The 21,375-nt window shown below is 36.5% G+C and overlaps 1 protein-coding gene across 3 annotated transcripts in view; it reads right to left on the minus strand.

Annotated features, from left to right (window-relative positions):
• Positions 1 to 6,948: 6,948 nt before the first annotated feature.
• Positions 6,949 to 21,375, minus strand: part of zbtb20 (zinc finger and BTB domain containing 20) — a 114,775-nt gene continuing 100,348 nt past the window's right edge. For all 3 annotated transcript variants that reach the window (XM_052109733.1, XM_052109718.1, XM_052109726.1), the window contains 2 exons: positions 18,840 to 20,414; positions 6,949 to 11,192 (listed from right to left, as the gene is read on the minus strand). In XM_052109733.1, the coding sequence (XP_051965693.1) occupies positions 10,657 to 11,192; positions 18,840 to 20,394 (2,091 nt within the window). In that variant the 5' untranslated portion in view covers positions 20,395 to 20,414 and the 3' untranslated portion in view covers positions 6,949 to 10,656. The remainder of the gene's footprint in view (positions 11,193 to 18,839; positions 20,415 to 21,375) is intronic.

A 21,375-nucleotide genomic window follows, 5' to 3' on the forward strand; every position in this document is an offset into this window, starting at 1 on the left:
TCTTTATATGATTACAGTGTGTGTTGCAAACAAAAAAGGAAATTTGGTCCTTAAAGATGAAATGTTAGCACAAATATATAAACAGATACATTTCAGTGTTGTTTTATGTTAAATGATTCCATTATTAAAATTAGGATATATTTAACTTTGGGTTAAACATCTATGCTTGAAAATCTGTTAAAATGTTTTATTAGAATTTTTGTTTGGGTAAATTAACCTGATTGTATTATATTTTATTTCATTAATTAATTAATAACTCAAATCAACAAATGGTACAAAAATACAAACAGTTATGTGCAAACACAACAAACAACAGGCTTGGTCCAGCTTGATAACAGAAAGAAATTCTAGCAGAGCAGCAAACAAAAGAAAACAAACAAAAAAAAAAACTGAAGTATTTAAAAAAACATTGAGACATAGCAAATGAATTACATCTCCCATCAGTGCAAATTATTTCTAGTTTTGTTTGATTAAAAAAAATCATGAAGCTATAGTCAGCAACCAATTAACCAATTGATGAATGAACGCAAGCTGCTGATTGCAGGTGAAAACTGTCTTAAGATTGAGAGTCCAAGATGAAGGCAAAATAAGTATTACCAATATTGGAAATTCTATTCTCCACCATATCTGTGTAAGCAAAGAAAATGAATCTTCATGAAAGTTAATGGTTAAATGTGACTTTTAAATGACTTTTGGAGCGTTGGAATACATTTTCACTTCCCCGCTTTGCGTTGCTCAGGCATTAGCACATTTGGTGCAAATAAAAATGGTGAAAATAAAGGTTAAAGCTTCAAATTAAAAGCAAGGGAACCAACAACAATTACTAGATGAAGCAAAGGTTGGATAATTCCCAACCCCCCCCCGATTAAAATACACATTATTTAAGGGCGATTATAAAGCAAACAACCTTAGCCAATGGAAGAGTAAACCAATTTATATGGATTACAGCATTTCTAGATGAAAACCTGGAAAACCTTTCGATTTGACTGATGACATTAAAGTAATAAGGTATATTAGCAGAGCTTTTCTTCTTTAATTTAAATTTTCTTTTAAATGTATGCTTTTATATTCTTTTACATTTCATATTATGTTTGCTAAGCAGTAAAGGAAATGAATAAATAGATTAAAATGTCATCTCAGGAAAATTCAACAGAAAAGAATAAACAAGAGGGTGAAAAAATTGTCATTTAGTAAACAGATAAAGGAGTGTTTATGGGTATGATGATTCCTTGATTGAGTTCCTGTTTTACAAATTGGGTTTAGAATGATCAAATACTAGTAAGCTTACTGAATGTTCAATGAAGGATTTTAACAGATTTCAACAGAAGTATCAGCTTTTCCTGTGAGTTGAATACATCAATTCAGCATTGGTTAAAACAAATCAAAACATGGTAAAATAATTTGGCAGATTAAAATCGAATGGCCATCAAAACAAAACACTATTGTATGAAACGGACATAATGATAATTAATAATTGATCATCTGCTAGACTTGCTGTTTAGTTTAATTGCAACTATGTGAAGTACAAACGATTCCAAGAAATGTAATATTCTTAAAGAGATAAGTGTTTTATCTATCTGTTGCGCTAATCTACTTCTTGCCTATACACAATACCTGTATATCACATTGTCAAAAGCATCAGCCAAAGGAATATACAGTATATAAATGTCCCTAACTTTAAAGTTTCAAATTTACGATGTGTATTATTATTAAATGTTTCTTACGTACATAGAAAACTCTGTATTTATGTGAATGAACATGAAATTAGACTGCTCTCATGGAATAATTGCCCCCCCCCCCCCCCACTCTCTCTCTATACACGCGCGCAAACACACACACATTTATATATACAGAGAGAGATATGACTGATAGCTTCAGGATTGAACTTTACAATATTTTGATTATGTACAACATCATATATGTACAATGAAGTTTATTACTATGGGATCTGTAAACTGAAAAGCAATGTATGGGGGAGGGGGTGGGACATGTACTGACAAGTTACTTGTAGATTTACAAAGATGTGTAAATCATATTGAGAGTGTAGCTACAGTACTCTAAAAGACATCAAGGACTCTACAGTACATTGGACTGAGTAGGTACTGTTATTGAAGATCAGGAAAGGTCTGTCTAAGTCTCAGAAGCAATTGTGATGTTCTCTTCTGTTTGTCAACAAACTGTCCACAAATTTGTATTACCTCACACAAACATTGCCTGTTGGAATGAATGCAGAGGTCAAAATTGTGCAGCTTGTTAAAAGGAAAAACATTCTCCATGTACTCTTAGAGTCCTAAAGACCAAAGTATCTGAAAACCTGTGACATAAGCCCACATCATTCTCATAACAATCAACTGGTTTAAATTTGATTTGCCCAAATGGCAACTGATAAAAGGAGAAACCATAATCCTGTCACCAGATCACCAGTAACAGCAGGGTTTTGGACCTTCCCAAATTGAATTTAGAATGCAATTTGTGTAAAGTGCACTTCCTGTCATTCCAATTAAACATCCTGTTGGGCGTGGCCAATACAATTCAAATTATCTCATAATTTACTCACCCTCATGCCATCCCAAATAAGTATGACTTTCTTTCTACAGCAGAACACGAAAAAAGATTTTTAAAAGAATATTTCAGCTCTGTAGGTCCTTTCAATGTAATTGAATGGTGACCAGAATGTGAAAGTGGAAATTTATGGTACAAAAGGACCTCAATTTTGATCTCTTTCTCACCCACACCTATCATATCACTTCTGAAGACATGGATTAAACCACTGGATTAATATAGATTACTTTTAAATGGCCTTTATGTCATTTTTGGAGCTTTAAAAGGTCTGGTCACCATTCACTTGCATTGTAAGGACCAACAAAGCGTAGATATTCATAAAAAAATATTTTTTTGTATTCTGCTGAAGAAAGAAAGTCATACACATCTGGGATAGCAAGATGATATAAGAATTAAATTTTTTTGGGTGAGCTATCCATTTAATATCTACTAGATTATTGCATCAATTTGTAGTCAATGTTTAAACAACAATTTGGCATGCTTTTTACAGTGGGACAGATATGCGGTAGTTTTTCAGTGGTATATGGGAATTCTAATTACATCATAGCAATAAATCATTTTGAATTTTTCTTTTTGGTCCAGCATTGCGATTGTGACATAAAATTATTTTTAACCAGAAGTAATTGACATGGAAAATATATTTTATTCTTAATCATGACAGAAGTGGAACAAATATGTTACATGAATTAATAGTTTGATTGATTTACTGTTTAACTGAAAATAGTTGTAATTGGCCTACTAAAATCATCATGTTACCAGTCAACTGAGATTTAATTTTAACAGGACAGATTTCTTCCTGTCTACATAGACTGTGATTGTGGGGATATCGACAGCACAAAACATGCATTTCACAGATACGAGAAGATGGCATCATGACTCCTTACAGCTTAGTACAAGGAACACCATCTGTCCCAAATTCCTTGCAGGCCCTTAAAGCTGAAGTGTGTAATTTCTGCACCAGTAGCGTCACCAAATGGAGTTGCAAATATAATGAGCTTCGAATATACGAAACAACAGGTTTCCTAAACACTCCCCCTGTCTTACACTAGCCGTCAAACAGTCCTACCCCAAACTCAAGCATTGGTTGAGTCAAAGTTGCTGTGTCGGGCTGGGCGAGATGCTGAAACTAACAAAGCAATGTTTTGAAAGTGCCACTGAGTCAGTGTTTACACTTTTAGGAGGAATCAATCTACGAAAGTCTTACTTATATTTGTCTCTGTTAGCACAGGAGAAAGATTTAACATCGAAAAAAATAATAATAAAAAAAAAATAATCACACACTTCATCTTTAAGTTATTTTTAAATTGTGCAGTCAGCAATCATGTGAAAAGTATGCCTTGTGTGAGATAGTAACACAAACTGAAGTATCTGCATCTGAACTTTCATGAATATATGCTTCCTCTAAAGATATTTTGTTACTATATTTGCTTGTTTTTCCTGTTCAATTCTGCATTGTACTTTGTCCTGTACATATATGTAACATTTTCTATTGTTTCAGAAAAAAAAAAAAAGAACTATTTGTAGACATATATAGAGTAAATGCTTTTGTCTTTGGATTTGAGCATATGATACAAGCAGAAGAATATCATATAATCAGTAGTGAATAGAGTATCATTCAGAGCTGTAATGTAAAAAGAGAAGTGTTAGAAAAGAAACATGCTAACATAACTTTGATTTTGAACATATGATATGGTTATCTATTGAATACTAAGATACAAACTGTATGTCTCTGACTTTACTAGTTTCACTTTAACTGCTGTTAATTCTCTCCTTTATATGGCTAATCTAACAGAACAATGAAAAAACAAATGAACATCTGTTCACACAAACAATGACAATTGAGTATTGTTTTCATAATATTATGTTGATCATAACAAGCACTGCTCAAAGCATTTAGTATTAAAATCCTTGAAAGAAGTCATCTCAAGCAAATTCAACAGAAAAGAATCAAGAAGAAGAGAGGAAGAAGAGGAAACAGAATAGGAAGAACAAATTGTTTTGGACAAACTGGGTCCAATAAACTAGCTGCATACTGACAATGCAGACATTTTAAGTAGGGCATCTACAACGTGTGTCTTATTTAACCATGAAACTCTAAAGGCAGTTCGAAAAAATATTACATGAAATTAAAAACATGTGCAAACATGTATTTTTTTATTTTTTTTTTAATGATTAATTTAAAACAGGGGCACTTTGGACACAATATAACACTGTATATTGTATAATAAAACAAGCTTCATTTTGGTGATTTCAGGGGTTAAAAGACAAAAGAACACCCTTACTTAATAATGGTCCTCAAAAGTCAAGTTTTTTTTCTTTTCAGATCTATTTTGTAACTCTATTATTGCTGGTAGTCCGCATACTTGCCTCATAGAGGGATGTGTCCATAATTAACTATGTACGTGTTTCATTTTAGGCAGTGAATACTTTTGTTTGTTTGGTTTTTTATGGTTTCGTGAAAGTATTATTATTATAGAATAAAAATAACAGTATTATTCTGAGCTTTATTAAGCCTAGAGCTGTAAAAAGAGGCACTTCATTTAGTTTTTCTTCTACAAAGGAGAGGCATTGCAAAACTCCACATGTACAGTGTTAGATGGTATATTTTGGTTACAGTACTGTATTATAGATGCTGATGAGAATATTCTGTCATTTTTAATTGTTATTGACCAATGTGAAGATATTAGAAGATAAAGTCGTTTGTAAGAATAAAAAAAAACTATTTAAATGCAGATTTTAATGTATGTTTGCATCTGGTTATTTAAAAAGGGTACATTATATGGGAGATGGGGAAAATAGTCTGAATCGGAATGATTACTAAAATCCAGTGGGCATTTCTCAAAGCAGTATTCCGGGATGCACATGTATTTATTTTGTACGTTGTTATGAATACGAGCATATAATTAAACAAATAATTTGACTGTTTATATTCATTCCAAGGCCTTTCTTTTCTGCCCACAAGATAACATTTAAAAATAGAAATTATTTATAAACTAAGTTTTAAAAAATGTACCTTTGTTAAAAAGGAGAAAAGTAGGTGAATGTCCTACAACAAAAGCTTACTGTATAAGCATTAGAGGATGCTGTAGCTATACTGTACACTGAAGAAAATGATCATGTATTCTAAAATTACCATTTTACACAGCAACAGAAACAAAAATAAGAGCTAATTCTATGTCTACGAACCGTAAATATATACTGTATTAAAAACATCTATCTGAACTAGCCCACTGAAGTGATCACCATAGTGCTGTTTAGAACCCACAGGACCGGTGTCCAGTAGATGTAATGTATAGTAAGCAGACTATGACATTTAAGCATCTGAATTGTGTCTAAATATTTTCGTGCAGGTTTTTCACACTTTCACAAACTACACAATTTTGGCTAACCAAAGTCTTGGTAAAATAAAACCATTTTTGTTGTTGTTGTTGCCTTTGTTTTTCCTTTTTACATATGAACAAACATAGAGTCACAATAATGTCTGACGTTAAAGCCTATCATAACACTTTAACAATGAAGCCTTTAACAATGAAGCCTTGGTTGGTTCGGTGACACGGTCTCCATGAATCCATACCAAAATGAACAGAGAAATTACAATACATTTGCATGTAGCGGTACGTGTATGCCCTACGTAACATTTACTAGACAGTCGTCCAATACTGTATTGCAAAGTTGGTATTTCTGTCGCCATCGGTTAATCTCTGCCCTACTCTAAAATATATCCCTTGTGTAAATTAGACTAGATTAGAGTTGCAACACCTTTACAAGCAATAGGGCATTTGGATGCTTTATTTAAATATCATTGAGGCTCTCTGTAAAGACAGCCATGATGGCCAATGTAAGCATATTTGGGTTGTTTGAACCTCATTTAACAAACCATTTGGAAGTAATATCTACCTATCAGCTCTTTTTCGTAGTACATATTAGGAGATTTAAAGCTGAAATGTGTCATTTCTGCACCAGTGTGCCATTGGTTGAGTCAATGTTGTTGTGCTGGGCTGGATGGGTCGCTCAAAACAAGCAGAGCGATATTTGTAGTGCAACAGATTGACAGTGCTTACAGTTTTCAAGGAAATTGACCTAAGAATGTCTTACTTAAGGCCAAAGTATACTTCGGGTGTCCGCATTGCGGATCTCTCCACGCATAGTATGTGGGCCTTAATAGTTGTCACTTTCTAGTAAGCTGGGATGACAGAAAGCATTTTAACACACTTCAGCTTTAATGTGTATAAATACATTTTAACTGGCCCAATGCTCCACTAGGGATATATCCGATAGGTATTAAAGAGAATAACAATTTTTGCTGCTGTATCTTTTTTTTTTTTTTTTTTTACTTTTTAAATTCCACATGGACAGTAATTGATTTGATATACATTACGGTCTGAAAGTTTGAGACCAGTAGTGAAAAATGCTTCTGTTTAGCATTGTTGTAATTTAATAAAAAAATGCATTCTAAATTTGATTAGCAAGCATCACCATTAGAGTGAAAAAATGTACAGAAATATGAACACAAGTTTCAGAATTTCTTAGTTGTTGATCCATGTTATCCAGAGTATTTTTTGCGCTTCAATATGGTCTCAGGCTTTTGAACCCCACTGTACACTGTCTGAATATCTTTTAAATAATTTTGTAATTCTTTAGATAATGCTCATTATTATTAATTTTCCATTTCTGACAAAAAGCACCCTTTGATTGGCCGATAAAGGCAGGTCTCACAAACAATGTTGGATGATATCAACTATGGCCACGATTAAAAATGGAAGAGATTAGAATACAGACACAACCACCACCACCACCACCAGAACCACCACAAGAACCACCACCCAAAATCTCCATTATCAAAACCTAATAAATGTGACCAACACAAAACATATCCCTTTTTACTACTTAACACAACCGTTTGGTACACCAAGGGCCTACGCTGTAGCACCAGGAGCAGTTCTTCTAAAGAAGCGGACAAAAACTTGATTTGAATATCTGAAAATAATTCCAAATGAGAGAACAGACAAACAAACACATATCCTAGTCTAAGGCAACACCTCGGACAGATACATCACAGCCTGTGGCCAAGCTTTGCAGCATAGTTGAGTAAAAAGTGATGTTTGGTCTCAAAGCACAGAAGTGTACTGCAGAAGATTCAGCATGGTTGAGAAGAGGCCTATATTTGTTGAAATCACACACTGGCGCATCATTTGGGTTACGCTGGATCATATTAGCCAGGCTTAAAGCAAGAGCATAATTTTCCTCTTGTTATTTATGTGAGGGGAAAATAGCAATGATTGTTCTTGAGAAAGTTACCAAATGCACTCCCAAGTCTGTAAGATAACATGTTGTCACTGTTGCTGTACCTGTACTGCATATTGCAAAGGAAGCCCTACAGTTCAGGCATCACAAATCGTACAACGCACAAATTGAAACATACCAGAGGAATATACACACACAAACATGTTGCACGCACGCACGCACACACACACACGATCCCTACATAGCACTAAAAGCTTTGCACAACGACCCTCTCAAAGAAACGTTCTTGTTCTAAAACACATGAATCATATATTTAGGCACACACTACAATAATTTTTTTTATTTTTATTAGATTTTTGAAGTTTTTTTGATTTAGTTGGGTATGAATGCTTTATGAATGAGAAGAGAACGGAATATTTGCTTTAATTAATTAACAGCGCTGGGGGGTGTTGGAGGGATGGATTGGGGGGCATCATAAGGTTCTGACATAGTTTCTCACAATGGTTTGAATATAAATAAACAAACAAAAAAAATATGCTTGCATAAAGAGCACAAAGTAAATACAATAGCAAGTGATGATAACAAAGCCAAGAAATTTAATTTTATCTATAATCAAAAAAAGGAACAAAACTACTCAAACACAATTGTACTATAGAACCAAATATTTGATAATAAAAAATGGTTATCTCTAAAACTAGAACATCTCTGGTAACAGTAGTGCACTTATTGGTTTAAGCAGTGCAACATATATGCAAGAAAAAAAAAAATGCAGTCTTCTTATCAAGCTTTTAAGAAAGATATTTCCTTTATAAACAATGAAAAAACAAAAAATGAAAATCATAGAATTTCATTTCTTAAGTAAAACAATTCATGTTTAAGCACAGGATTTTGAAGTAAATGTGCAAAGGAGCACTGTTTTTCTTTTAAAAAACCTACAACTTATTCGACCAAAATTAATTGTGAATAAATTGTGTGATTGTGTATGTTTCGTCATCATTTGAACTACACTACAAAGGTGTTTCTGTTCAAATAAGTGAGCAAATTGCCAGATTGCAGTTGCACGGCAGATGAGTCTTTCATATCCATAAAATAAGTGTACAATAAAGCCAAATATGAACACAGAACTTTTGAGTGACGGAACACCAAAATTACAAACCTTCTTTCCTCACTTCCAAAAAACATTCGACACACACAATGTCTATATGGTGATACATTTGGGAATGTTTCTTATTGTCTGAAAAGATTTCTCTGAAAATATGTGGTATATAAAAAATGAATGACCGTGTTTATTTTATTGTGGTTCAGTAGATGTTTCTGTTGCCTTGTGTCCCTATTTCATTCTGTCTCTCTTAGCGCCCTCTGTACGTCTCGTCAGGCAACAAAACACTGACGGCTGTTTGAGCCACTAGGTGGGGCTGTAGGAACAGGAGTAGTGCATTTGAATCACCTCACCGGCCCAAACAGCTGAGTCACAGTAGTCACCAATGACAGGAAATACAGAGTTTTTACTCCTTTAGGAGGTTATTTCTGTCCAGCTCACTTTTGATCTAACCTAGCCAATGGCCCTAAATAGCTTAACATTTCCATGTCACTAACAAATAATAATAATAGTAATATTAGAAATATCCACATCATGTTGGATTCTACAGCTGACAACATTCTCCAAGTGAGCTTGTGAGGAGCAGCAATTAACTTGGGTTCTGGGACTGTTTGCATACAAAATCTGCCATTTTCCTTGCCTTCTTTTGTTTTTAAACAAAAATCACGGAACACATGAAAAGAATTGTCTAAAAGTAAAAAGGAACTTTGTATTACATTTTGTTATGAAGTGGAAGAGGTCAACTAACAGTCGTCTTAGTGGCAGTGTATGCAAAACAAATTGGAAATTCTTAACGGCATTCATAGTTTTTGCTCAAATACTGTCATTAATAAACATTTTTTTTTTGTAAACTTGACCTTAAAAAAAAAGCGTGGTGGGGAAAAAAAATCATATTCATAATCGTTCACAAAACCACTCCCAAAAATTCCCATTTTAATACAGTTATTAAAACTGGCTTGTACCTTTACAACAACAACAACAACAACATCATCATCATCATCCTCATTGCCATAATAATAAATAAAAACCCAGTGTCAAATTGAACAACTCTCCTATTCCTATCGCACGATAAAGGCAAACACGTGACCATCATTTCTTTAGAATAAATCTAGAGCCAAATTACTTTTTTTTTTTAATTTTTTTTTTTAATATATATATACCACAGTAAGCTTGGACGCTTATAGTGTCCAATACGGTCTACATGGGAAAAGATTTACAAGTTAAAAAAATTCACTGCAATTTTTTGTGCACACACGCTCACATGCACAAATACACATACGTACAAAATACCTCTACCATATATAAGGGTGTATAAGAAGTTTGTATGTGTGAGTGCATGCATGGGTGTGTGTATTTGTTTTTGTGTATGTGTGTAAGTGTATCTGTGCATGTGAATCTTTTCTTTCTTGTGTGTGTGTTTGTGTGTTCTTTCGCAGGCCTTTCGGTAGTGTTCAACACATAAATCAGTATTTTAAGGAAAGCATACATATTTAGAGGCCAGTAGTATGGATCCAGCCAGTGGATCATTTTCCAACTACACAGCCTTAAGGCCACCATCTTTTTAATTCTTTAAGAATAGCATGGACAAAAAAAAGAAAAAAAAATTAAACGCTTCTTTTTCTAGAAAACTTAATGTGCCAGTGTCTATACTCATTACTCTTCATGCCCCAATATAAGAAAAAAAAATCTAGTGCCGTTTTCTTTATCATTTCATTCTTTTCATGTGTACGCAAGTTTTTTTTTATTTGTACTTATCCGTCGGAGACATGCTTGCGCATGTGGTCATTGAAGTGCTCGATTTGGTCAAACTTGACTGGGCACACGGAGCACATGTAGGTGGTCCCCTCCTGGCAACTTGCTTCTGCAGCAACGCCCACTCCGGTGCTTCCGACTCCGCCCCCTACTCCGCCCGCACCCACCGGCATGGCGAGAGCCACCACTCCTGCTCCTGGCTCTGGAACGGCCATCGGAACCGGGATGGATGCGGGGCCACCGGTGTTTCCCGTGGCACTGACCCCGGAGACCCCCGTTCCAGTGCTGTGCAGGGCCATGTGGCGCTCGAGCAAGGTTTTATGGGAGAACTTCTTCTTGCAGATGTAGCACTCGTAGGACTTTTCTCCGCGGTGCAAGCGCATGTGGACGTTGAGTGAGCTCTTCTGTGTGAAGCGTTTGTTGCAGATGCTGCACTGGTAAGCTCGGACGCCCGTGTGCGTAACCATGTGTTTGATAAGATAATCCTTCAGCGAAAATGAACGCCAGCAGATACTGCACTGGTGCGGTTTTTCACCTGAAAGCACAGAGCAGACTTATTAGTGAGGAACCGTATACCAAAACCTCTTTCATAAACCATTACCATATAGCAGGTGTTCTCAACCTTTCTGATTCCAAGGCCTCCATTGTTCAAGACAATATTTGAAGGCCCCCATCCCCCTGAAACTAGGAGTGTCAATAGAATAAAATTAGGGCTGTCAATTGATTAAAATTTTTAATCAAATTTATTACACGGTATGCCGATTAATCAACCAAATTAATTGCATACATAAATATTTGCTGAGAAAGCCCCTCAAATAATAATTAAATATATAATGATAAAATAATTATAACTAAAACATATATATATATATATATATATATAAAAATAATAATACAGATAATTAAAATGCATTACATTATTTTGGCACACAAGTGAAGCATTAAAAAATACAATACAAAAAGTGGCTTTAGAATGCAATATATTGTTGATTTCCAAATTATTGAACATAAGCCAATCATTGGCCTACAGTTCACAGCAATACATTTTGCAATTTAATTAGTCAATCAGTCCGAGATTTATTGTAAGGGCTTGTCTAAGGATGCGTAAATGTACACCTGTGTCAGACGGATGCTTTTGGAGCGTCTCGGATGCGTTTCGTCATAAATTTACAATTTTTAGGTGGTTGTCAAGTTAAACAAAGTTTGAAACTTAGAAAAACATGTTTTTAGATGCCTGCATTAGGATTTGCACTCTATCAAGCTGTTTGTACGCAAGAACGTGTTCTCATCTTGTGTTGTCTGTCTGCTCTCGGTTAAGTGCGGTTTGTTCGCTGTGTTAGCTGCGAGTTGTCTATACAGCAAGTTTCGCTTACTGCCCCCAGGAGAAAACAGGTGGTACTACATGCTTTAACTGCTCACATGGAAGGAATATTCTTTATTATGGTCCAGAGACATGATTAAATGCGTAATCTTTTTGGCGCATTAAATCGTCAGCCCTAATTAAAATACTTAATCATGATTAATTTCATTATTTTAAAAGTTTTCAAAACTATCAGTTTTATATTGTATAGGCCTACATCTTGATTTTTAGCTGTTTAAGTCATATTGAGTGTCATATAGCACAGTGGTTCTAATGTGATGTTGCCCTTAAAATCCAGATTTTACATTGGACAGCATGTGGCAATCCAACAGAGTACCAAAAAAGTAAAGTCATTAAAATCAAACAGTTAGGGTTAGGGTCATCATTGACCTCATATTGTTCCAAACCCATATGACATTCTCAGACCAAGTGGAATATTCTTATGGACCATGTGCGACACTGACAATTTAAGCCGTTGTGCACCGTCTCAAGGACGCAAGCAGGGTAAGAGTTTGGGTGGCAAAGCTCATTTTTAGGGTGAAATCTGCCACCCCATGCCACCCGCCACTGAGACCATTCGCTTTTACGGTATGGTAAAAAAGATACAATGAAAGTGAAAGATGACTAAGACTGTACCTAATATTCAGCCAAAAATCTCCTTTTGTGTTCCACAGAAGTAAGCAAGTCATACAGGTTTGGAACAATAATGATATTAAATAAAGTAAATAATGACAACTATCATTTTTTAGGTGGACCATTCCCTTAATATTACCATGAACTTCATAGGACCAATAATTATCATGGCAAAATGATTAACATAGCCTATTTATTTTAACTAACCTAACTATGCACAATTATTTGTTTAGTTGAGTTATATAAATTGCATTTATAAATATATATTTTTAATTATTTATCTGCTGTCCCCAGTCCTATCAGAACAGACCAGTGACCAATTTTTATGGTAGGTCACAACCAACTAGAGTTAATTAGAGGTACATATATCATATGCTCTTTTTTACTTATGTTTTTCTTATTATTATTACTTTTTAAAACAAATGTACTTTCAGCATTGTATGGTGAAATGTTTCCAAATTTCGCTTGCAGTTAATTTATTAGGGTGATTTTAATAATTATTGATTGGCACTGTGGTTAGCAATGGCTATATAAATTACAGTATATGAAAGCTCTGATCATTTGAGAAACAGACCTACAATTTCACACACATGTACATCTTCTCATGAAGAACAAATTTGCCTCTTGGACCCATGGTGGCTGTGTTTAGGATTTTCCACTTTTTGGGGTTATTAATTACACATTTCAAAATGTTCACATTAATTAAAAAACCCTTTGCTATGATTAAACTGGAAAATTTGAATGGACAAAAATGACAGAATTGTTAGAAAATTGTCTCTCTCTTCCTTTTATAAACGTTTTGAGTTCATGGTGAAAAGTTCAAAGTTGCATTTCACACGCAGGTTTTTTATGTTGCTAAACGTAATAATCTCAATAATTAGATGAATAATAGAATGAATTAGAGCTGGGGTTGCCTAGTAACTCTAATTAAAAATTTTGAGCCACAGTCTTGAAATGTGGAAATGTGGGAAATGTGTTCCTCTTCTCACTAAGAACACATTTGCTTTTTGGACCCATAAAGTTTGTGCGACCAAAATGTTGCAATACATTTTAAATAAATAAAGGTTGAGCTATTAAATCATAACATAAGGTGGTTATCATCATACCATTAACAATTTATGTTTAGTTTAATATATTGGTCAATGACAAATAAAAATGGCCAAGATGATGAAAAAGAAAAAAATCTGGTAAAATCTTTTATTTTATTGAAATATATAGAAATTTTTTCTTAGTATTCATATGTTTCTGAAACCATACCATTTTTACAATTTTCTACCATTTCTACCATTGCCCTACAAAAAAAGTGCACTCAAGTCACTGTGCTTAATTAGCATTTTTAATGTATACAAAAATCCTGACTCAAAGAAAGAGTGTTACGTTATTATCCCAAATCAAAAATTTTTTTCAGTTAAACTAAATTAGACTGGAAGTAGTTCATAGAAAGTTTTTTTTATCCCCATTTCGCCCAATTTGGAATGCCCAATTCTCACTACTTGCTAGGTCCTTGTGGTGGCGTTGTTACTCACCTCAATCCGAGGTGGAGGACAAGTCTCAGTTGCCTTTGCTTCTGAGACAGTCAATCCCCGAGTCTTATCATGTGGTTTGTTGTGCATGACACCGCAGAGACTCCCAGCATGTGGAGGCTCATGCTACCCACCACAATCCACACTCAACTTACCACACGCCCCATTGAGAGCGAGAACCACTAATCGCAACCACAAGGGGGTTACCCCATGTGACTCTACCCTCCCTAGCAACCGGGCCAATTTGGTTGCTTAGGGGACCTGGCTGGAGTGACTCAGCACAAGTTCATTGAAAATTTAAATATTTTACATTGTACCTATGGCTCTGATGAGCTTCTAATGACCATTATTAATAGTGCCAGGAGATTGATTACAATTGTGAGGCAGTCATTTCATTTGGTGTTGAACTGTTGTGATATTACTATGGACAGTATGTAGGTCTGTTTGTAAGCACCTGTCTTTGACATACATTAACCGAATGTATGGAACACAAGTAAAAAATGAATGCACAAAAAATACTGGTACAAAAATAAAATAAATAATAATAATAATATTGGGATGACTCTTTAATTATGACCTACTTGTTATATTGAAAAATGGAATCTCTACAAACTATGTTTTATGTTCTGGAATAAATATTTAATCACGGCCTTATTCAAACGTTAAGTGGATTTTGGTTTAACGTGTGGTGGTGCGGATTTGATATTGTGTGATGATAATGCATCACTTCCCATTTCCATGATAACCTAATATAAATGATTCTGTAAAAACACAACTGTTCTCTAAAATGCCTGGTGTGATGGTAATGATAGAAGTATGGCGGACATCAATTCATGTTATAAATATGACAAATTGTACACATAAATAATGAAATAAAAATATGTTTTAAAAAAAAAAAGTTCTTAGGAAAAAGTAGAAAAAACTACATAATATTACCTATAAAACTAAAACTTTTGTTTTGTTAAAGCCTTATTTCTTTAAAATTATTCTAGGGGACAGAACCATTCCCCTAATGTCACGGTCCTGTCACTCTGTCAGCCTGGGTTTTTATGTGACAGGACAGTGACGTCATCGTCCTTTATGTCTGTCTTGTGTTGACTTCCCTGTCTGGTTCAGTTTCAATTGGTGTCATGATCCGGACACTCACACTCTTTGTCTGTCTATTACTGGTGTGAGTGCATTGCGCTTATGGCATCTTGGAGGCATGCACCCACGTCAATCTCTTCGTTCTGTCAAATTTTAATGTCCGGAGCATGGTGTCTGGATCCTGACTTCCCTGTCTGGTTCGGTTTCTGTCTGTGTCTGGATCTGGACACTCATGCTCCATGTTCTGTCTGTTATTGACATGGGTGCATTGCGCTTATGTCATCTTGCCGGCTTGCACTCACATCTATAGTTTATGTCTGTCTCTTGAGAACACGGGTGCACCTCGCGTTGTGTGCCCGGATTGCGAGCTGTCTTCACATTGTAGTGAGGTTTGGTCACTTCAGTCTGAGGTGTCGGGTTTGTGTGTGGCCGAACTCTTGCGCAGGTGTCCTGTCTCATTTTGCCGCCTGTTGCGTGCATCGTGTGGCGTAGTGTGGGAATGCGTGGCTTTGGTTTGTTTGCCGTTGCTACACATTCTCTCATCTCGTCTGTTGGTTGGCATGAGTGTACATTGCCTTGTATCATTGTATCATGCCATTCGGGTGATTTGTGTCTTGTGAGATCACGTGGATTTGTTTTGTTTCTGTATTGCCGCATGTCTCTCAGTCTTGCGTCATACCCCGCCTATTATTAGTTTATTACTCACACCTGCACTCTCTTTTAACCCGTTTGATTTCTCTCCCTATTTCAGTCTTCTCGTGTGTGCTATTCAGTGCCAGTTCTTCTCATTTAGCGTCTCATGTTGGTCCTGTTCCCTTCACCTAATCTTGTCTGTCGGTTCTGGTCGGTCCTGCTTCCTATTCGTCTGCCACAGCCCCACTTAACTCAGCTCTGCTATAAACTTTGTGTTTTTCACTCAGCATATTTGTTGTTTTTTTGTTTATTTTTATAAGAATAAATCCCCTTTATTTTACTCTGCATTTGGGTCCTGAGCCTCTGTTGATTCTCTGCAAAACCCTGACACCTAAATTTCTGTAATTTTAGCACAGTGAAATTTGCAAGAAATGAAATGCATACTGCTGGAAATGTTTCTTTTTTAAGAAAACGCCATAGCGAATTACACTATTTCATGGTGCTAATTACAGAATATAAAAATGTGTTAATTCAGTTTTTGTGTGTGTGTGTGTGTGTGTGTGTGTGTATATATATATATATATATATATGAAAAACTATTGGACACTCTGAAAATCTTGCATATATATATATAGTACTTCCACACTAAGGCCATATCTGGCCAGGTATTTACATGCTTATGTTCTTGGCAGCCATCGTCCTCTACAGGCATCTGTTGTTATTGGAAAATATATTTTATGCCATATCATAAATATTGTATGATCAAAACTCCTGTGATTTAATAATGACAGCATGTTTGATGACAAACTAAGAATCAAAGTCTGATTTTCTATAATGACATTAAACTTGGTTGTGGCCTGAAGTCACTTTCATCATTACACAGTAATCTTCTACAGAAGTTCACTTTGTCAAATTCAATTGTCTTATTAAATTTAACACTGCCATTGTTGAATGTAGTGTTGAAGGCTGGTTATTTTTCTGTGTGAGACAAAATTTTATAGGAGAGGGCGGTTGATGCAGGGATCATTTAATGCAGTTTGTTTGCTTTAACTCACTGATTGGTGGATCTATCTCATCAGGATTCACGGGTAATGTAGTTCTTCACCAATAATTACGCTATAAAACACGATTTTTTAAGAATGAAGTTGAAGGGTTTCAACAGAAGCATATACCATTGATTAACAACCTAAGAGCTCAGGATAGGGCTGTCTTTAAATGTTTATAAGTTATTTTTAATAATTAATTTGTCTATGGAGAATATTTATGAGATTTTTATTTCCGGAATCTGACAGTTGCACTCTATTGTGTTCAGCGCAAAAGTTTGAGCTGTGTTTGGGCTGTTAAATCACGCTATCAGGTACTGCAATTCCTCACAGTCTCCTGAAGTGGTAACTCAGACTATCAGTAACACAAACCCTGCTTCTCTAACCATTGTGAAGTTGCTGAAGTCACTTGAAGAAACCCAGGTCACTCAAAGAGACTACACCCTAAAGACTGCAAGTTCGTTTGGATGAAAAGCAGCTTGCAAAAATGACAGTAATGTCATTGTGTGGTGGGATGCCAAAACATTAGTGCAGACATTTTCCAAAGACAAGACCACACCCACATATATGCACTCAGAAATCAGGAGCTAGCATGCATTTATCAAATAGCTTGAGTTCTAAATTCTGTGTAATCCTTAGACTTTGCCAAAGGGTGAAAACAGATATTAGGGTCATAAGAAATCAAAACAGATTAGAGCAGAGGTCTCATTGCATCATAAATTGACCAGGCAATCCTGTGTCAACCAATTAGGCCCATGTTCATTAAGTAAACACTTTAATTATCGACTAGGGAAGTTTCTGTAATCTTATTAAGTATACAAAGGAAAGGCCTTATGGTACACAAGACATAGAAGAAACTCAATATCTTGTAATCAAACTCAAGTTGGTCTCATAAAGTCTGTCAAGCCTTAAGAGGGTGTATACAGATCAAGATCAAGCACTTACTTATTTTACCATTTTAATCTGTTAATCACAGTGCACTTTTAATCTGAAGTGTGATGTTTTGAAGGTTTTTGAAACCAGAAACCTAAAAGGTTGCTGTGGTACCTTGCAACCTTAGGCTACAGTATGTACTGTCTTAGTGTTCCAGTAACAGTGTCTTACAGTTATTTAACTTGTAAGTATGACTGTTATGCCATCAAAATGCACGTGGCATAGTATCTCATTGTAGTGCCTGAAAAAGCACCACCTATTCATTTATAAATTATGTATATTTTGGTTCTCTTGCACTGGCAATGACAGTACAATAATTATATTTTGTACAGAGACTATTTAGCCCGAAACAGATCAACTGTATCAAATGAATGGGAGAAATTGGAACACCCAATATAGTGGGTGTATAAAAGGATGTCCCGCCTTACAGTAAAAGAGCCAATCACATTTAAGATACAGATGTCACCTGTCAGAGAACACGTATACGCATTAGTGGGACCAGCCTGAAAAAAATAATTAGGCACAATTTATGATACCATTGTTGTCAGATTTTATTGCTGATTGGAAATATGTTATTTGATTGTAATCTTGAGCAACCGTTTTGGCAATTTCAGATTATGCCACTTGTATCTATAGAAAAGATCTACCCGGGAGCATTCCAAAGATGGCCACCGACAGGTCTTGCCTTGAAAGGGAATTTCGAAGTAATGAAATACCCTGATGAATACTCGTCAAACTCAAGACTGAAACACTGGAAGTGAATTGGGTTATGTATAATGTAATACCTGATGCACAGCAGACAGTGCAGACAACCAAAAAGTATAATTCACTGTGCAGTCATTAATTGCTACAGATTATTCATGTTGATGCAAAAGCTTGCCTTATTTGCTTCAGACCAACACTTCTCCAAAAACTGATTTGAGAAGGCTTAACTAGCTAACCGTAGAGAGATGAGGGCCTAATGTACTCACCAGTGTGCACAAACATGTGTTTCACGTAGTTTTGTTTGGCAGTAAAGGTCTTACAACAGAGAGTACACGCGTAGGGCTTCTTCTCCCCATGCTGTCCCACTGCCGCACCACCTTGCTGTTGACCTCCACCTGGTGGCACTGACAGCCCACTGGGGAACGGGGGCATGCTGGGAGAGGGCACTGCCACAAACTGGGGCTGCTGATTCCCCATGGATTGGGGCAGACTGAAGAGGAAAGGCTTGTTGTCGTTGCCTGACTGCGTGGCAAAGAGTGTGGGCAAGTAAGTGTTGCCTGCAGTTCCCATTACCTGCGTGTTGCTGGTCAAGGTGAGGGGCATGCGCAGGTTGCTGGTAAGTGGCTCACCTGGCCGTATGTACAGTTGCCCACCTGGCACGGACTGGGGTGCAGCTAGGTTGGCATGAAGCGGCTGATGGATACCTAGTTCACCCCCTTCTTGCACAGGACCATTTCCACTACCATCTTCAACCGCCTCATGGGTCTGCTCAGGAGATGAGTCGTTGACCTCGATCTGCACCGGAGTTCCACCATCACCTTGTTGGCATTTATTTTGACAATTTTCCCGAGTGAACCCAGACAAGAATGTTTGCTCAACAGAATCAGGCTCAGTGCCAATGGAGGAACTGACACCAGAGTCAAAGCTCTCACCTTTGGGTTCACTTTCAGTGCACACTGGCTGTTCATGGTCCTCACGACAGTTCTCGAGCCCATAACAGTTGTACTCATCCCCTTGTTCTTGCTTGATGTGAATGTCACCTGTCTGGAGCCTCACAGGTCGAGGCTGTTTGCGGCAGTGTGTACTCTCTGACGTGGCCAGGAAGCGTTCCATCTGTTGGGAATGCTCGTGAATGCGTGTAATCCAGGCAGGGTCCTGCCCTCCCTCCTTTTGATTTAGTGGAAGGGGTGAGTCGTAGTTGGCTGTCACAACAGCACTGGCATAGTGGGAGCGGTTTCCCCGGGTACCATTCTGCAGGCCCAACCCAGAACAGCTGGAATAAAGCGTGGAATAAATGCGGTCAAGGCTCTGGTGTGATGTTGTTTGCATGTAGCCTGATTCGGCGTCACTACTGGGACCGGAGGTGCCAGACTCTGGAGTTCCCCGTGGCGTTTCTTGCCCCGAATCGCCCGGGATGCCAGGGAAGCTGGCAGATCCAGAAATGCCGCCAACATTCTGCGAAACAATGCGGGTGCACTCATCAATAACTGTTTTGATTTGAAGAATGCTGGCAGCTGTGAGGATCTGCAGGGCCTCAGACTGGGAGACCCGCAGCACACCGCTGTACATAAATTCGATCAGCTTCTGGATGGACTGTACGGAAACCACAGAGGGGATCTCGATGTCGCTGTAGCCCAGGAGCAACTTGTCCTGAAAGAAGGGGCTCCCTGCAGCCAGCACACAACGGTGAGCTCGCAGCATGCTACCATGGATCCGAACGGTCACGTCACAGAAGTGCCCGCGGTTTCGCTGCTCATTGAGGGTCTCAAGTACAGAATTGCTAAAGTTGTGGAGATTAATGTGGTGAATGCGTTCGGTCATCCCCTTGCACCTGATGTCACCTGTGTGGAAGACACAAACACAAATAAAACTAAATTAATTTCTTAATACATTTTAGTATACTTTCCAATTAAATGTATATTTATCTAATGCAAAATTCATTCTTTAATTTAATTAAATAAAAAAATGTCCCTCTTAGTATTATAATGACGTAAAATTTCTTATTTTCAGAGGTCAGGACTGAGGCAGAAAATGTTTTAGTATAAACCATATCAAGTATAATGGTTTCATTAAGCACAAACACTAGTACAAAATAATAAGATTAATATAATAGATAAAGAGTACAACAGTGAGTTCCAAAAGTCTGAGACCACATTGAAAATCTGGGATTTTAACATGAAAATACAAGTTTTAATATTAAACTAGAAAAAAGTTTGTTTTAATTAGGAAAGAATGCTACTTGTGGACCCCATTGTATGCATACACACAAAAAAATATATAAATGTTAAAACAGCACCAAAAGTAGCTGCATAAAGTGTACAGCATTCTTTTAACACCTGCATTCTTCAAAAACCTTGAAGTTTGCCACAAAGACATTAGCGTTACATTTTGTCATGTTTTCTTCCTCTAAAATCATAAAGACACAGAATGGGGTAAGAAAGGGTTGGCATTGGTTTAGGCACATACTGTAGGTTGTGTAAGACCAGTAAATAATGCCTAGATGACCATGGGCTTCAATCTTCCATTGTCCTAGTGATGTGTACATGTTTTTTTTATTTATTTTTTGTTCTTTAACTTCAGTGCTCAGCTGCAACTTGTATCTGTATATGTATATACACAAATGTGCGTATATTCGTATACATGTGTATAGTTAGATGCATATTTAAATTATATCCATACATATACTGTATATACAGCACTATATACACTTTATTCTTGCACTATACTGTTTATTATTGCATTCTACTCATTGTGCAACTTTATGTAAGGGTGTTTTCTGCATAAGTCTGTTCAGTTATTGTT

The sequence above is a fragment of the Xyrauchen texanus genome, chromosome 3, assembly GCF_025860055.1.
Source record: "Xyrauchen texanus isolate HMW12.3.18 chromosome 3, RBS_HiC_50CHRs, whole genome shotgun sequence".
Classification (NCBI taxonomy): domain Eukaryota; kingdom Metazoa; phylum Chordata; class Actinopteri; order Cypriniformes; family Catostomidae; genus Xyrauchen; species Xyrauchen texanus.